The following is an 18,805-nucleotide window of genomic DNA, read 5'->3' on the forward strand; positions in this document are numbered from 1 at the left end:
AATACCTTTCACAAGGCTGCCACTGCCATAAATCGTGATTTCTCTGATGAATCTCGGCAGTGTAAATTGAAAACCTTCTGGAAAGGTTGCCCCACTCTACATGCCATTAAGAACATTGTGGGTATTAGGGAGGGCACGTATTGCATGGAGCACTGGATATGGTGCAAAAACAATGAATACTGTTAAGATGAAAAGAAATTTTAAAAAAATTAAATTAAAAAAAAAAGAACATTGTGATTCGGGGGAAGACATCAAAATACCAACATTCACAGGGGTTTGGATGAAGTCAATTCCAGCCCTCTTGGAAGACTCTGAGGGGTTCAAGACATCAGTGGGGGAAGTAACTACAGATGTAGAAATAGCAGGAGCACTAGAACTAGATGTGGAGCCTAAAGATGGGACTGAATTGATGCAGTCTCACGATAAAACTTGATGGATGAGGAGTGCCTTCTTATGGTTGAGCAAAGAAAGTGATTTCTTGAGATGGAATCCTCTCCTGGTGAGGAGGCTGTGAAGATTGTTGAAACGACAACAAAGGATTCAGAATATTACATAAACTTAGTTGGTAGAGCAGCCACGGGGTTTGAGAGGACTGACTCCAGTTTTGAAAGAAGTTCTCCTGTGGGGAAAATGCTATCAAACACCACATGCTGCAGGGAAATCCATTTGCAAAAGGACGAGCCCGTCGATGCAAGTAATTTCACCATTGTCTTTTTTTAAGAAATTGCCAAACCACCCAACCTTCAGTAACCACCATGCCCATCAGTCAGCAGCCATCAACATCTAGGCAAGGACCCTCCACCAGCAAAAAGGTAATGCCTTGCTGAGAGCTCAGTTGGTCGTTAGCATTTTTTGGCAATGAAGTGTTTTTATTTAAGGTATGTACACTGTGTTTTTAAATGAAATGCTATTACTGCCCACTTAATAGACTACAGTATAGTGTAAAAATAACTTTAATGTGTACTGGAAAATCTAAAAAGTTCATTTGACTTGCTTTATTGCAGTGGTCTTGAACCAAACCCACAATATCTCCAAGGTATGCCTTTATCATCCTAGACTCTAATTCCACACAGTTGGGTATTATGGTCTAAAACAGGGACTCCACAGTGAGAGGGTTCAAATCCTACCTGTGCTTTTTACCTTGTACAATGTATCTAACCTCACTGTGTTTGTTTTGTTATGTCTACAGTGACAAAACGGTAAATACTTCTTTTGTCTATGTGTGTGTTGAGAATGGGTGGGGGAGTTGAGCATTAAATAAGTTTTAAAGTATTTATCACAGAGCCTATCCTGTAATAAGTCTTATCTAAATTAGCTATCATCACATGTGCATCCAGATCCATAAAGTCAGCTTTGTGTCTCTCTACTATTTATATATCAGCCATTTAATTAAAATGAGAGTTCCCAGCACTTTATGAGAAATGGATATACAAAACCAGGCAAGACACTGCCCCTGTTTATACCCTGGTAGGATAAACTCATGAATTAAGGAGTATATAGAGATCAATATGTATAAGGTGGCATGTAGAAATAATTCTACATTTCACAGAGAGTTTAGGATGTTGCTTGTGCTGAATTTAAAAGACGAGTAGGTGTTGACTGAACATGGACAGGTTATTTCATCAGCACAAGCTCATAAATGTTGTGGACAACATTTGATTCATCAAATTGTATAGCTCATAATCTCTAAGTCAAGGGAAGACTAAATGTGGGTCAATGGTAGAAGATGGGGTTGGAGAGAGAAACCATGTCTTAACGGCTTTGTATTTAATCCTGAAGGTTGTAAAAAGTTAATGACAGGTGGATGGGTGACTGGCATTTTGAGCTCCCTGCTGTATGTGAGTGAGCCTAGAGTTTTCTGGTGTCATGCTTTCTTATCTCTATGATCAGAATCTTCTCCTAACTTGTATACTCTTTTCAGGCATGTAAGACCTCCCAGACTTCTTAAATACAAGATATATTAATTAGGAAAGCCTTGCAGTGTCCAACTAGGTGTGGCCAGTGATCATACCTCTTTAACAGAGCCCTCAGTTCTTTAGAAGGGTCCACAATTCTAGAAATCACTCTGCTTGAGAAAGGTCCCCTAATCTACATAAATTTAGGCTCACCCAGGAGTGGAGTTCTCACATTCTTTTAAATAGAATGACCCCCAGATTTTGGCTTTGGTTCAGGCTAATAAGGGAAATCTGCATCAGTGACTTGATTTGAAGAATCTCAGCGCAACTGAAAACTGATCACAACCTTATTGTTTCCCAACAACCCACCTTCCCCAGATCCAATATACAGTTTGTTCAAGCATTATCAAGGTAACTGTCTTACTCCTCAGCTACTAACACTTGGCATTTACTGGAGAAAAGAGGTGAAGAACTGGTGAAAACAGTTGAATACTTTGGGCACGTGGTGACACACATTGGTTACCTTGTCTTCTAAGTGATAAGTAAAGATGCTTTTTTTTTTTTTAATTATTTTTTTTCACTTATTTGGAACAGGCAGTAATCTAAGTGGAACAGGCAGTAATCTAAGACTCTAAAGCCTGAGATGAGTCCTGACATTACTATATTCTAGTTGTGTGACCTGGGAAAAGTTACTCAACTTCTCTTTGTTTGCTCCTGTATACAAAGTTTTATATTCTTGGAGCTACCTCATGAGGTTGCTGTGAGGATTGAATGAAACATCTCTGCAAAGTCCAAGGACTTGCACAGGATAAATATTTTAGGATGTCTAATTGTTGTAGTTTCAACTTTCTTAGACTTGAGTTACTTTCAGAGATACTTGAAAACTTAGTAGCTTAAAACACGACCCATTTATTACCTCATGGTTCTGTAGGTCACAAATCTAGAGAGACGCAACTGAGTTCTCTGCTTCAGGTCTCGCAAGACTGATATATCGGCCAAGCTGGCTCCTTATTCTGAAGATTCTAATGGAAGAGTCTTCTTCTGAGTTCATTCAGGTTGCTGGCTGAAATTGAGTCTTTTTTTTTTTTTTAGATTTTATTTATTTATTTGCCAGGGAGAGACACAGCGAGAGAGGGGACACAAGCCAGGGGGAATGGGAGAGGGAGAAGCAGGCTTCCTGCTGAGCAAGGAGCCGATGTGGGACTTGATACCAGGACCCTGGGATCATGACCTGAACCAAAGGCAGATGCTTAACGACTGAGCCACCCAGGCACCCCTGAAATTCAGTCTTTTGAAGTTATAGAATTAAAATCCCCATTTCCTTGCTGGCTAAAAGTTACCATCATTCCATTTTACATGATACCCTCCATTTTCAAACCAATAATGATACATCAGGTCTTTCTTATTCTTCAGATCTGTCTCTCCAGTTTCCTTTTACGGGACCAGCTGGAGAAAACTCTTTGCTTTTAAAGGGTTCATATGATTAAGTTATATATCCACCCCCTTTCTGCTCAACACTGTCCCATATTTCCTTTTGGTTTATTTATTCAACTTAAAAATCCTTTTACCATACCACAGGAATATATAATACACATAGGTTCTACCCACACTCAAAGAGAAAGGGATTACACAAAGGTAAGAGTCATTAGAGTTATTGGGAGTTATTCTGAGAATTTTGCTTACCTTACTAATTTCAGTGCAATCAAGTACACTTGAATATATTCATTCCAAATTCACTCATTCTATCGATAGACAAATACTGTACACCTACCATGTACTAAGCTGTATGTTAGATTTGTAAGTGTCGATCAATTCTTGGCAATTTACTGTTTTTAAATAAGTTTTAAAAAGCAGGATTGTCTAGAAACATCAGTTGCTGTCCACCAGATTTATTTTTGCAGTCCCTATTTTGTTTACTGGAACTATGATATGTATGATCCTTTGTAAGCATAATTGAGTATTCTAGAACTAGATTTAATAGTTGAAAAACTAAATAAATGAAAAACATGATACCATCTAGGTGATATTGCCTATTTATCTAATAGAGCTGTTAAATAATTGAGAGGGTTAATGGCCTAGAGTGAGGAAGTAATAGTTAACTGATACTGCCTACATGTTAAGTACTAGATGGATGCATTTTACATACATTATTTCTCTGAAACTAACCAACATTACTATTCCTGCATCAGAAATGAAAAGCTAAAGCAAAGATAGACAAATGTATAACACATAAATATTTGAGTATGTCCTGTTATCTTCTGAGTTGCTCTTAGCAGATGTATATCTTCCAACTCTTAAGTTTTGTTAAAAAACTATTTATAACAATTATCTTTCTCATGTTAAATTTTATTTACCTCTACTTGCCTCTCAGATTTTAGTTCCTTGGAGTCAGGAACTATATGTTATTAATCTATGTATTTCCCTAGCTATTACAGTATGAGCTCAGTAAATACAGGTTGAATTTGAGTAGTGCAAACTACTGTAATGGGATCATCATTGCTTAGCATGAGTCTGTTCTGCTCTTGTTCCATCCCACTTGGCCAGTTATGCATGAGCATTGGTGAGAGGATAGATCCCATGTGTTTAATGCATTATCTAAAACAGCAGTAAAAACTAGTGATTGGCAAATCAAATTACAATTGGGGTTTGGCAAAAAAAAAAAAAAAAATTATTGAGGGGTAGGAAGAAATGGCCCTGTGATGTCCAAAAGCATTTTCTAGTGACTTTTTTTCCCCTCACTGGTTTTTTATTTGTGATTTTAAGGGAAATTTAATCCACATGTTTCTGGTTTGTTTACATTTAACACACCAAAGCAGTGATTTGTAAAAGCAATTTGGTGTCTAGGAACTCTTTTTAAAGTTCCTTTTGAAGTAAAGATCATGTCTGAAAATATGGGCAGTATTAATATCTATTGAGTTGGCTGAATGGTAAGAAACACTCACTGAGAGCTTTGGGTTCTCAACCCAACTATATTGTCAACTGTTACCTTTATAATTCACCTTCCTGGATCTTAGTTTCCTCATCCTTAAAACGAAAAGTCTGGAATAAATAATCTTAAAATTCATCTCTTGTTCTAAAATTCCATGATTGAAATCTTATATTTAAAAAAGATTAAAAACTGCTATGTGCCAGTCTCTGTTTGATGTATGGTACTTATTTTTTTTTATGTGCCTTTTTATGACTAGATACTCATTTCAAATCTGTGAGGTAAGATATTCCTTAGTTATATTTACAGGTGAAAAAAACAGATTCACATATCTATTTGAAATACCAAATTTATATATAAAACTGTGGCACATAGTAGGAATTTAGTAAATAATTATTGATTTGTAGGTTGATTATAGATGGAGAGATGGATGGTGGATAGATGGATGGATGGATGGATAGTCAAAATGCCAGTCAACCGTTTTGCTATCTTATTTGCAGGAATTCTTCAAGATAAATGTTTTCCAATTTTGTTTTTCAGAAATAATGGCATTGAAGTTTTTATATTGTCTCAGACTTTAAGATATAAACTAACTATTTTTTTTTCCCAAAAGATATCGAGAGTATAAACTCATCTCCTGGACTGTCTTTGACTGGAATAGTTGAAAGTACCTTCTTTAAAACATATGCAATATTTATAGGGCTGCTTAGAATAAGCCAACTGAAAGATTTAATGATAATAATCTCCATATTTCTTCTAAAATTGATTTCCGGTTTCAGTGAACTTGGAGAGAGTCTGAGGACATCAAATAAATAAAGATCTTAGCATAAAATGAATCTTCAGAATATGTTCATAAATTTACATTTTAAACATGACCAGAAAATATATATATTTGCCCATTATTAAGGTAATACTTTAATGAAAATTTTTCATTTGCATGAAATAAACCTTTTTGGCTACAGATGAAAGGATTTTATGGTAGCGACAATGGTTTTGTGAGTTAAATGATCCCAACATCATCAGGAACGAATCACAAGTGCCTACCATATGAATTACAGCACCATGAGTCTTAAAAAGGTATTTCTGTGGAAAGCATTCTTCCCATCTGTAACAATCAGATTCTGCTTTGAAGTCCTGCTAGAGTCTCACAATACATGAGACAGCCACATGCTACCCAAACTTCTCTCTCAACTTGAGTTTGACTGCATTTTCCCAAAGAACAATATGGCAACTTAATGATGAAGGGGTTTAGAGAGGAAAATGGCTACAGTTTCTCTAATATACTTAACTGTGTATGAATTCTTCAGTGATCTTTTCTAGACTTAACTATAGAAATTATGCTAATAGATATGCAGAATTAAATTTCAAGTTAAAATGGGACAAAATTGTGTCTCCTTTGATCCCTATAATATTGAATCTGCAATGAGGTCTTCAAAAACATTTCAGGCCCAAATGAAACTAAAGTGTTAAAAAATGAATGAGTAACACTAACGTGTTAAAAAATGAATAAACTTTTTAACTATATCAGAGTTACAAAAATTATATAAATCAATAACATAATAGGTTGTCACTATTTCAAAGACGCTGTCAGTACTCTACTACCTCTCCTGAACGGATATGGGGGTGAGGATTGCCTCTGTCATCTGGTTGTTTTTTTTTTACTTGAAGCTTTCCTCAGCAGAAAAAAAATAACTGTGGAGAAACACTTGCAGTGGGAGACTGATATCAGTAAAGTTAAGAGATTAATATAAGTAGAAATAAAATTACTTGTCTAATCAATCACTTTGTGTCGTGTGTGTGTGTGCGTGCGTGCACGTGTGTGTCTATCTGTCTGTCTGTATAAACAGACAGTCTCTCTGTATAACCAAGTGAATCATGACCCAGGTACTTTCTCTGGCAGTTGGTTGCTGATTCTAGAGTCTAATCTATTACAGGATGGCAAAATAGCAAAGGTAACTAAATTGTGGGTTGGAGAGAGTTCCTCAGTGTACAACAGAATTCTCTCCATCTTAACTTCCCTAGAGAATTCCAATTCAGTAGTTTTGTAATTTCATAAAAGAAACAGATTATCTGGGAGTATATCTCATTTCCCTGGGCTTTGATAATAATGTTTCAGTTATCCACAATAGGCATTGCTGAATACATCTTTTTTTTTTTAAAGATTTTATTTATTTATTTGACAGAGAGAGATCACAAGTAGACGGAGAGGCAGGCAGAGAGAGAGAAAGAGGGAAGCAGGCTTCTTGCTGAGCAGAGAGCCCGATGTGGGACTCGATCCCAGGACCCTGAGATCATGACCTGAGCCGAAGGCAGCGGCTTAACCCACTGAGCCACCCAGGTGCCCCATGAATACATCTAAACAAATGAAGTATATGTAGAGTTTGGGAACTTTGTTCTTGTTTTTCCTTTATATGCTTTACTATTAATGTTTATCTCATCACTGATAAGAAAAGTTAAAAAAAGGAGAGAAACATTGACGGTGAAAGGAACAGGTCTCGTTCCATTATAAAATAATATATAATAATACCGGTGTCAAATAAATGCTATGAAGTAGCTACTTTAACCATACAAGAGGATATTATTTGCAATCATATACAAAGCTGAAAACCTAGTAACAACTTAAATATCTAAAAACAGAGTATTGTTGTTATATTAATACATTGAAAATAATATTGTAAAGGACTTAAAAAAGGTTTCCCACTACAGACATTTGTGAGTATAAGTTTTAAAAAGTTATAATATGATACTGCTTTATTTTTAAAATAAAACAACAAACATGAAATACCACAAAAGTAGAATTGGCTAATCTTTGGTTGGTAGGACTATGAATTTATAATTGTATATATTATAATTAGTTTACTACCCTTTTATTTATTTATTATTAGATAATACATTTATGTCATATATAACAACATATATATATAAAATACTATTTTATTTACTATTTATTCATTATTTTCTATTATTTTCCAAATTTTCTACAATGAACTTATATGAATTTTGGTGTTCAAAACAGTTTTTTTATGGAAATTAAAATAAAGCTACTTAGTGTTTCGTTTCATTACCACTATGCTCTGGGAACTATTTGGGAAACATTAGAAGTGTTTGAGACATACTTTTGAAGAATGAATCCTTTTTTGACCTATAACTTGGTTATTAAATACACTTTAATTGTATTGTTTAATTGTTCAGACTCCTTTGAGCAACTTTTCATTTCAAACAACTTTTCTGAACTAATAAACTGCTGACACAGTAAGACATATAGCCAGGAGTAATAACCCATAGAATATCAGAAAATAAAATTGAAACTGATAATTTGAACCACAGCCATATTTACAACTTACTGTATGGTTCTTTTCAGAAACAATTTATTTGCTTCTAGTAAATCAACAGAACTGAACAGGATTTCTAAGTGAAAATGCCCTTCCAGTTCTCTTCTGAGTGGCATTTCATTCTTGGTAGTTACCACTTCAGCTGTTTGGTCATGAAAAGAAATGACTTGTTACAATGTAGCTTCATTCTCATTCTTGTAATTTAATGCTGATTAGATTAAATTAATTTAATTCTTTTTGAAACAGCCAGGCTGCATACAGGATTCCTTAGTGTAGTAGAAGTAGTATAGTTGTGTTAGTACTTTTGTTAATGCCTCATTCTGGAAGACTTCCTCAAGAGTGTAAGGTGCCAAATTTCACTTTGAAAAAATATTACTTAAAGAATTCTGTTTTAGTCAGTGCAGTAAGGTAGTGGGGAAGACTGTCAAGTCTCATTTTCAGTGAATATATACCAATTTCAGTAACTAACCTGAATCTGCCCATATTGCTACTCCACAGGCTCCTCCCTAAACTCTACCCCCAATCCCCCCACAAATAATCCAGAAGCTAAATGTATATATGTAGACCTTAAGAACCTAGTTCTATCTGGTGATACCACCCTATCTGGTGATGGCTTGGGCCTGAGATGCAGCATGTTATATAGATGCGTTTTTCCACTTGATCACTTCTTTCCCATAGCCCTGACACTCAGGACACTCCAATCCCCTTCTGAAAAGCATTGCTAGTTATGGTCTCAGTAGAATTTTTCAACTGTTCAGGTTAAGTTTATTATAACATGCTGGGTGAGCTTTTGTGAAGATAGGAGTAAAAAGTACTAAATGCAACTTGCGATTATGCCTATTAAAAATGTTATACATACACACACACACACACACACACACACACACACACACACACACCACTGAAACTTTTATCTCAAATGTCCTGATAAATAATACCTTGACATTAATAGCCATGCTTGGCTTTTTAAGTACCTCATATATATGTACAACAGTAACGGACACAGTAGAAATCAGGTTAACAAGGCTAAAAAGTTATTCTTGAATTCCTTACTTGGAGTAGAAGAGAGGGCACAGATATATATATAATATAGAAATTCTATATATATAATATAGAAATTCATTTCTTTATTTCACTTGAATCTTTTGTGCATGTATAACTCAAAAGTTCAGTTGCTTCAGTCTGTGGCTCAAAATCACATGGCTAACATGTGAATGGAAATAAACCCTGTAGGTAGAAGAAAGAGGAATTTGGATAGAGATCAAAGATTAGCTTCATTCCATTCTTTCCTTCCACTTTTTACTATCCCATCTAAATTTGGTATTTTATGGGACTTTTTTTTTATTTCCATGGGAAAGAGTGAACTTAAATCAGATTTGAGGCTTTCTCTCTCTTTTTCTAAATCCATGTGATTTGATCTGCTCAGTAATGACTTTAGATAACTGAATGCTCAATTGTTAGGACCCTTTAGTATGAAAGATATGGCATACTGGCTCAATTTATTATTATTGTGTGTTTTAAGTTCTCACTATAGCCCTGGTTTAGAGTATAGTAAAAACTTCTGAATATTTAACAATATGATTAGCAGAAATATTTGCCTTTTTGCCTCTAAGTATTCTGAGTATTTCTTGCTTCTTAAATCTTCTGGAATGGAACTCGTTACTACGTGCCATTAGCTTTGAACATTTCTAAGCATTAGATATCAGAACTTTGCATTACACATTTTCTGAAAGCTTAGCATTCTTTTTATAGTAATCATATAAGAATATAGGGAGTTTAGTATGGTCATACTCATTTCTAAGTGGCCCAAGAAAAAGACTCTTATTGGTATCATCATGAGGTCCATAAAAAGTGAGGAACATTACAGTACTTGAAAAGAGTTTTTATCTAATTTTAAAATACTTTTTAGAATAATTTTTGCCAGCTATTTAGAAACATACAGTAATTGTAAAACGACTGTTTTGACTTCTATCAAAATAGTAGCTAAGTGGATAGAATCAACAATGAAGTGCTTCAAGGCAGTGGGGAAGTGAAATCTTATTTTTGGCTAACCTCAAGTGCTAGAGCAGAACTGAAATTCTGGACAGTTACAGTTTATTGGGTGGATATCTCAGTGCATTCCAAAGATTAAGATTATATTATTCTATTGTTCCAAAGTTAAAGAAACTAAGTTTGGTTGGTAAGTCTAGTTATTTCAATACTTAATAGGCTTTCATTTAGTTCTATCAACTTTGTTCTGAGAATTCCTTTCTTCTCAAACAAAGACCACAGTGCTTTAAAGAAGAACAGAGATCAGGTTTGAAAGTAGCCCAGGCAGGCTTGCAGAGTGTGCACTTCCATATTCAAGATTATTCTTTCACATTTTTATGGATTTAGAAATATTCTAAATATTATAAGTACCATACAAATGAAGGAAAATGAAAAAATTGTTCTTTGTACTGTAGAATGGATAACAAGAAGCTAAAAAATTTGAAAAATGAATGATAAAACTACAGAGACGAAAAAGGTAATCAATTTGCAAGTGTTTGGTGGTAGAGAGGAAGGATGAATAGGTGGAGAACGGGATTTTTAGGACAGTGAAACTGTACTATATAATACTATAATGGTAGATACATGACATTATACATTTGTCAAACCCCACAGAACCATACAATGCAAAGAGTGAATCCTAACCACTGGCTTTTGTTAACAGTAATATATCAATACTGGCTCATCATTTGTAACAAATGTACCACACTAATGCAAGATATTAGTAATAGAGGAAATGACAGTGAAGTACATGGGAACTCTCTGTACTTTCTTCTCAGTTTTTCTTTAAACCCAAACTGCTCTTAAAAAATATTCCATTAATTATTAAAAATATAATTTATTTAAAAATTAAATGTTGGGGCGCCTGGGTGGCTCAGTGGGTTAAGCCACTGCCTTCGGCTCAGGTCATGATCCCAGGTCCTGGGTTCAAGCCCCGCATCGGGCTTTCTGCTCGGCAGGGAGCCTGCTTCCTCCTCTCTCTCTGCCTGCCTCTCTGCCTACTTGTGATTTCTCTCTGTCAAATAAATAAATAAAATCTTTAAAAAAAAAATAAAAAATAAATAAATAAAAATTAAATGTTTATTCCTTGCAAGTTCTTCAAGCATATAAAAAAAAAATGATATGCCAGTGCCAGGCCTGTGCTGTGTCTGGGTGTCTTTACTGCCTGAAGTGAATATGGAATAAGGTGGACTTCCTTATTGTAAGTTCTTTTGAAGGCTGCTTTCACCTTGTGATCCCGCTTGAAGAAGGGACTAGAACTCCCCAGATGTCAGTTTCCATGATATTCTCAAAGTCTTCTTTCATCAGGTAGTAGGAATCCATAAGAGCAATAATAATCCTGTACTCCTTCTACCCCTTGTGAGGTCATGCATGGGCTGGACAAGTGCATTCCTTTTATGTGACAGATAATCCACATTTACAGTCCTTTTTCTGGAATAAGCTCTGAGACTCAGGTGCAGTACTAGGTCCTTCACAATACAATCATGTTTGCTGGTAGATGAGTGCTTCCCCAACAACTTGGGAAGGTAGGAAACTGGGTCATGTACCTCCTCATTAACTCTCCAGGAAGAACACTGGCATAAATAGCCTGTGTGGGCAGAAGACTCCAGTTTTGCTTACTCTGCATGTGATGGTCCACTAGGTCATCATCACATATGCTATTTGCTGCTCTGCTAAAAAGCATCAGGTGCTTTTTCATGTTACCCCCTGAAGCTGGAAGCTTCACATGTATGTAGTTCTCATGGACAAAGAGGGGTGCTATTGAATGATCTTGAAAAAAGAGATCTGACTTGTCCACAAGTGACAAATGAGCAGTCTCCTCTCCAGCTACAAACACTTTCCAGGAATCATCAAATGAGCCCAGTCTGATATCCTTTTTGGCTCTGTGAGAATCATCCCTGACCTGGTCATAGGTCAGTGCCTTACTTCATGCACACCACATCCTCAGATTGTGTAAAACCTGTCTGATACCTTGATTGGCTCCCAAAATTATTTCATTCATAGCTGGAAGGAGGGTCTTCAAACCCTCTTTAAATTCAGTAGACATTATAGCACCCTTAATCTGTTCAATTCAGGGTCTTTGAAAGCAAAGATCAAAGCAATAATGAACCAAAGACTGAACCTTGGGATGATTTCTATCATTGCACATACAAATAATGGGAATTTTTGTATGCTTTATCAGACCAATTAATTCCTGAATTCTTCCCTGTCCTCATTTCCTGACATGCCATCTACTTCTTCCTTGGTGAGAATATGTTTGTATTTACTGAATGGGCTGCTCCACTTGACTCATGTTGAGAGGTTGAATAAAAGCTGGTGATATTGGTATCATTCACTGATTCAACAACAATGTCCTTGAAACTATTCTTACTCCAGAGTGTCACTTGCATTCCATTCCACATATCTGTATCCCAATTTCTGACAAACCAGAGACTGGATACTGAAAACAATGAAGAGTTAAATAAAGATGACACTCAATCTGATGAAGACTCTATGGAAACTGATGCAATGAACAAGAGAAAACCAAAATCTTCAAAGCCTTCAAAATCAGAAAAAAATAAGGAGTCCAGAAAAGGAAAAAGTTCAAAGAAATGAAACTATTTTTTACTACTGACAGCCACTTTTTACTCATCCTATTGACCAGTCTAGCTAATCTAGATAATGCCTTGTTTTTTCCAGAGGAATCATATTTTAGCATAATAGGGCAACTCGGTTGTCCCATTATAAATAAATGGTGGTACAGCTAGAGGGATGTAATCAGTAGCCTAACATACACCTCTTGTAGACATTGATAGGACTGCTTGGGTCCTCCTGTCAATCTAATTAGATTATACTTCAAACTGAATGTGTAGAATCAGAAACTATATATGGGCTTTGGAGTCAGATTTTAGTTAAAATAATATGCCTAGGAACATTGCTACTAAGGCAATTTTTGTAGGCTTAAGAATTAACTTAATGTCCTTTATAAGACTAATGCCAATTTTTTTTTAAAGGTACTTACTATTATTTGGTGAAATTTTGTAAGTAAATCACAATACAAAACAAAACAAAAAAAATGAAATGCCATATTGAAAACATAGTTTTATTTATTTTCACTTATCTTTTTTTTTTTGCACTTGTCCTTGAAATTGGGCAAGTTGGATGCAATTTTAAAATTTTTTAAATGTTGAATGAGAGATATTTATATTTGGCAGCCTATACATCCTGAAACACTTCTACATGAAAATAGCAAAACTACTTTTTAGATTTATGAATCACTTCCAAAAAGATGAAGGAATGTAAGCAAATACTATGGCTGTTGGCTGCCCTGGGCTATCACAAAGTCTTCTACTGGCTAGAGCCTGAACATTTTTAACAGACTACTGCTAGAAAAGGGAGTCAAAGCCTTGGACCTCTGAAGGGAGAAGTTTTGTTGGAGAACAGCATAAAGAAAGGAATAAGAAAGGGCCAACTCTAAGAAAAAAGGTTAATGGAAGAGGAAATACTGCTGAATAAAAACAACAAACATATCTTAGCTAGAGCTATAAATAGAGGGAATTGAAAAAGCAATGAAAACAAAAGGGGAAAAAAATCTCATTTTTTTTTAAATCTCATTTTTTACATGATAATTTGTAATCAGGTTTTTAGGAGTCCACATTTACAATAACTGTGCATTAAAAAAGCAAAGTCTCTGCAATCTAAGAATTTAAATTTCTCTTAGTGATAGTATCCCAGCCATCCAGTAGAGGCAAACAAAATCACACCCATTCCAGGTTTCAAAAATAGATATCAAGTTCAGTTCAGTCTTCAAAAACTTCTCACATTGGAAGTTCCATGTGTATGAGATAGGTAGCTAGATAGATAGATAACAGAGGAGAATTAAGACATCATGAGGATGAATCAGCAGAAACAACAAATAGTAATACTAAGCCATAAAGACTTAAAATAACAGATACAGAATATAAAATAATTATGGGTAAAGAAATAAAAGGAAGAAATAAAACCATGAGCAAAGAGTAAAAAACTATAAAATAACTAAGAAGTTATGAAATCTAACCAAATAGAGCACCTGGAATTCAACAGTATAATCACTGAAATGAAGATACCAATAGAAATGTTAAACAGTAGATTAGACACATGTGGAGAAAGACTGGAAGGTAGATATGAAATAAAAATACTTATAATTCAGGACAGAAGGAGACAAAAAATATGAAATAAAGCTTAAGAGACTTTGAGAATATAATGACCATGACCACATACATCTAAATGAAATTTCAAAATAAGATAATAAATAAATAACTTTAGTTCAATAAATGTGAACACAAATATATTTCTAGAAAAATATAACCTATGAAGATATAGAAAGCATGAGTAGCCCTATAGTTGCTAAAGAAATTCTATCAATAGTTAAAAGTCTTTCTCAAAACCCACAAAACTCAAATGGTTTTCCAGGAGATTTCTACCCAACTTTCTAAAATCATATAATAAAAAAAGGTGATCCTGACCACATCAAATTCAACATGGCCAATACAGGACTGGAAAATTATAGATTAAGCCCATTCATGAACATAGGTGAAAAAAATCCTAAACAAAGCAGTAGTAAAACAATTTCAGCTATGTACAAAATAGATAATTACATCAAAATAAAGCTTATTATACTCCATAAATTTCATGATGGCTTAAAATTAGAAATACTAATTAATGTGACTCACAACAACTATGAAATCATAGGAAAAAAATCTCATCTTGGTGTAAACAAATTTAACATCTATTTATAATAAAAGCTTTAATTCAATGTAGAAATAGTAAGGTCCCTCCTAGAACTGAATGAAACCACAGTAAGATGCCATTATTCACTCACTTGCTTGGCAAATTGTACCAAACATTGGCAAGGATGTGACTAAACTGGAATTCTTACATACACTGCTTCTCAGAGTAGAGTTTATAGCCTTTTAGAAATAATCTAGTATTATTTAGCAGATCTTAAGCCACAATGGTTTTAGTCCACTGTTGCACATGTGAACCACAGAAGTGCTATAAAAATGTTCTGGAGGCATTATTTTTAATAACAAAGCTTTGGAGTTCTGTAATAAAAATGCAAGTATCTGTCATCAGGAGATTGGGTAAATAAATTCTTTTATACTCATAATATGGCCTACTAGATAGCACAGAACTATAGCTACATTTATCAAAGAGGTGAGCTAACAAGATATTGAATAAAAAGAGCAAGTTGTGAAAATATAAAACCAATTTTATGAAGTTCAAAAAAAAAGGCAAAGGAATTATCAACACAAAGTCAAGATCCTAATTTCCCATAGGGAGGAGGAAGGATATTAATAGAAATACACAAGGGGCTTTAAGAGTATTGCTGACAGGGGCACCTGGGTGGCTCAGTGGGTTAGGCCTTTGCCTTCGGCTCAGGTTATGATCTCAGTGTCCTGGGATCGAGCCCCACATCGGGCTCTCTGCTCAGTGGGGAGCCTGCTTCCCTCTCTCTCTGCCTGCTTCTCTGCCTACTTGTGATCTCTCTGTCAAATAAATAAAATATTAAAAAAAAAAAGAGTATTGCTGACATTATTTTCCTTAAATTGAAAGGTGAGTGAACAGGTATTTCTCATATCATTATACTTTATAATATATATAGGTGTTATTTATTTTTTACATTTATCAACTATTTTTTTAAAATATTTTATTTATTTATTTGACAGACAGAGATCACAAGTAGGCAGAGAGGCAGGCAGAGAGAGAGGAGGAAGCAGGCTCCCCACTGGGTGGAGAGCCCAATGAGTGGCTCAGTCCCTGGACCCTGGGATCATGACCTGAGTTGAAGGCAGAGGCTTTAACCCACTGAGCCACCCAGGCGCCCCCATTTATCAACTATTTTATAATCAAAATTATATCTATAAAAATCTAATATGATAGGGGTGCCTGGGTGGCTCAGTGGGTTAAAGCCTCTGCCTTCAGCTCAGGTCATGATCCCACTGTCCTGGGATGGAGTCCAGCATCGGGGCTCTCTGCTCCACAGGGAGCCTGCTTTCTCCTCTCTCTCTGCCTGCCTCTCTGCCTACTTGTGATCTCTGTCAAATAAATAAATTAAGTCCTTAAAAAAAAAACTTCATTTAAAAAAAATCTAATGTGATAGTTAAGTAATTTGAGGTGATAGGTTAAAAAAAAAAACAGCTTCCTTTTATAAGGTAAGACATGAGGGAGACAAGAAACAAAAATCAACCATAAGAAATTATTTACCTTATTAACACTTGCCAAATGCCATCAAATTTTTCATCCAGGTACATATAGAATGTGCTGTGAAAGGCACTACTGTGCATTGGTGAGGAGCCATATCGTTTGGTATAAATTTTGGTTGTTATACTTCTTAGCTGTGGGATCTCAGGTTTTGATTCCCACAATTGTAAAATAGACAATAACGGAATCTGATTTATTAAGTTATTGTAAGTATTAAATGAATTCGCCCATGGAAGATGCTGAGAAAGGACACACAATAAAAGCTCAATCAATATTAGATTCTAGTAATATTCTCTTTTAATACTTGAAATATTCTGTTTGTGTTATGATAGGCTTTGGTCATTTGACGAAGCAGTTGATGACATTGGCTGATGGACACGTGGTGTTGGCTCTAGAAGGAGGACATGATCTCACAGCCATCTGTGATGCCTCAGAAGCCTGTGTAAATGCCCTTCTAGGAAATGAGGTAAAAAATTAAAAAGTACACAAGAGTAGGGTGAAAGGACTAGGATTATATGCATGCACTTTTTTTTAATCCCATGTAATCAGAAAGCACAATGTTGCTCTTACAATTTTAAGAGAGAAGGTAAGCTTTTAAGAAGTTTACATGTGCTCCTGTCATATGGTATAACTATTGTCCAGTTAATCTACATATCACTTCCTTCAGTCAGGTTATTCATGAGCTCAGTAAATAAGATAACTCTTGGGAGGAGAAATGCTTTGTATATTGACCCAGCTAATAATCATTGAAACACTGAAAAACAGACAACTTAAAGAAAATTTCTCCTGAGATTTTCCATAGGATTGTATTAGCTCAAGGGAGAAAATAAAGCTTTTAAAATTTTTTTCATCTTTATTGAAATAGAGTTGACACAACTGTAATACATTTAAAGTGTACAATGTGATGATTTGATATATGTATACATTGTGAAATGATTCCTTCCATGAAATGAAATTAATGCATTCATCACCTCACATACTTTTTGTTTGTACCTTTGTTCTTTTGTTTGGTGAGAACACTACTTTCCTAGCAAATTTTAATTACATAATAGAGTATTGTCAACTATAGTCATCATGTTATACATTAGATCCTCAAACCTTATTCATCTTGTAACTGAAAGTTTAAAACCTTTTATCAACCTCTCCTTATTACCCCCCTTATCTTATTATCTCCTTTTCCCCTCCCCCCCACCCCAGCCCCTGACAACCACTATTATCCTCTGTCTCTACAAGTTCGGCTGCTTTTTTTTCAGTGGGGGAGTGGTCAGAATAAGTGATACCATGCAATATTTTTTTTTTCTGTGTCTGGCTTATTTCACTTAGTGTAATACCCTCCTTGTTTGTCCATGTTATCAAAAAAGACAAGACTGGGGCGGCTGGGTGGCTCAGTGGGTTAAAGCCTCTGCCTTCGGCTCAGGTCATGATCCCAGGGCCCGGGGATCGAGCCCCACAGCATCTGGCTCTTTGCTCAGTGGGGAGCCTGCTTCCTTCTCTCTCTCTGCCTGCCTCTCTACCTACTTGTGATCTCTCTGTCAAATAAATAAATAAAATCTTTTTTTTAAAAAGACAAGATTTTCTTCTTTATGAAAGATTGGATAATATTCTATTGTGTATATATATATACATATATATATGTATATATATATATATATATACACATATATACACCACATTTTTTATCCACTTATCTGTTGATGGACATTTTTTTAAAGATTTTATTTATTTATTTGACAGAGAGAGATACAATGAGAGAGGGAACATAAGCAGGGGGAGTGGGAGAAGGAGAAGCAGACCCCCTTGTTGAGCAGGGAGCCCGATGCAGGGGTTTATCCCAAGACCCTGGGGTCATGACCTGAGCCAAAGGCAGACACTTAATGACTGAGCCACCCAGGCACCCCTGTTGATGGACATTTAGTTTGTTTCTGTACCTTGACAATTGTAAATAATTCTGCAATAAACATTGAAGTACAGATATCTCTTCAAGATAGTAATTTTGTTTCATTTAGCTATATACCTGGAAGTAAGATTGCTGGATCATACAGCATAAAACATGTAGTTTTAGTTTCTTGAGGAATATCCTCCTGTTTTCCATGGTGGCTATACATCTTACCTTTCCAGCAACATTGCTCAAAGTTTCCCTCTTCTCCACATCCTCACCCTTTTCTTTTTGATAATACATGAGGTAATACCTCATTATGGTTTTGATTTGCATTTTCCTGATGATTACTGATATTGATCACCTTTTCATGTACATGTTGGCCATTTATATGTCTTCTCTGAAAAAACATCTAATTGGGCCTTTTGCCCATTTTTAATTGGTTTATTTGGGGTTTTGCCTTTGTTTTTGTTTTTGTTTTTTTTTTTGCTGTTGTTTGTTTTTTGTTTTGCTGTTCAATTGTATG

The 18,805-nt window shown here is 35.3% G+C and overlaps 1 protein-coding gene across 1 annotated transcript in view; it reads left to right on the forward strand.

The window, feature by feature from the left end:
* Positions 1 to 18,805, forward strand: part of HDAC9 (histone deacetylase 9) — a 938,635-nt gene that overhangs the window by 854,928 nt on the left and 64,902 nt on the right. Inside the window, exon 24 of the mRNA XM_047696020.1 lies at positions 16,736 to 16,869. Coding sequence (XP_047551976.1) covers positions 16,736 to 16,869 — 134 coding nt within the window. The remainder of the gene's footprint in view (positions 1 to 16,735; positions 16,870 to 18,805) is intronic.

This window comes from Lutra lutra, chromosome 11, assembly GCF_902655055.1.
Source record: "Lutra lutra chromosome 11, mLutLut1.2, whole genome shotgun sequence".
Lineage (NCBI taxonomy): Eukaryota > Metazoa > Chordata > Mammalia > Carnivora > Mustelidae > Lutra > Lutra lutra.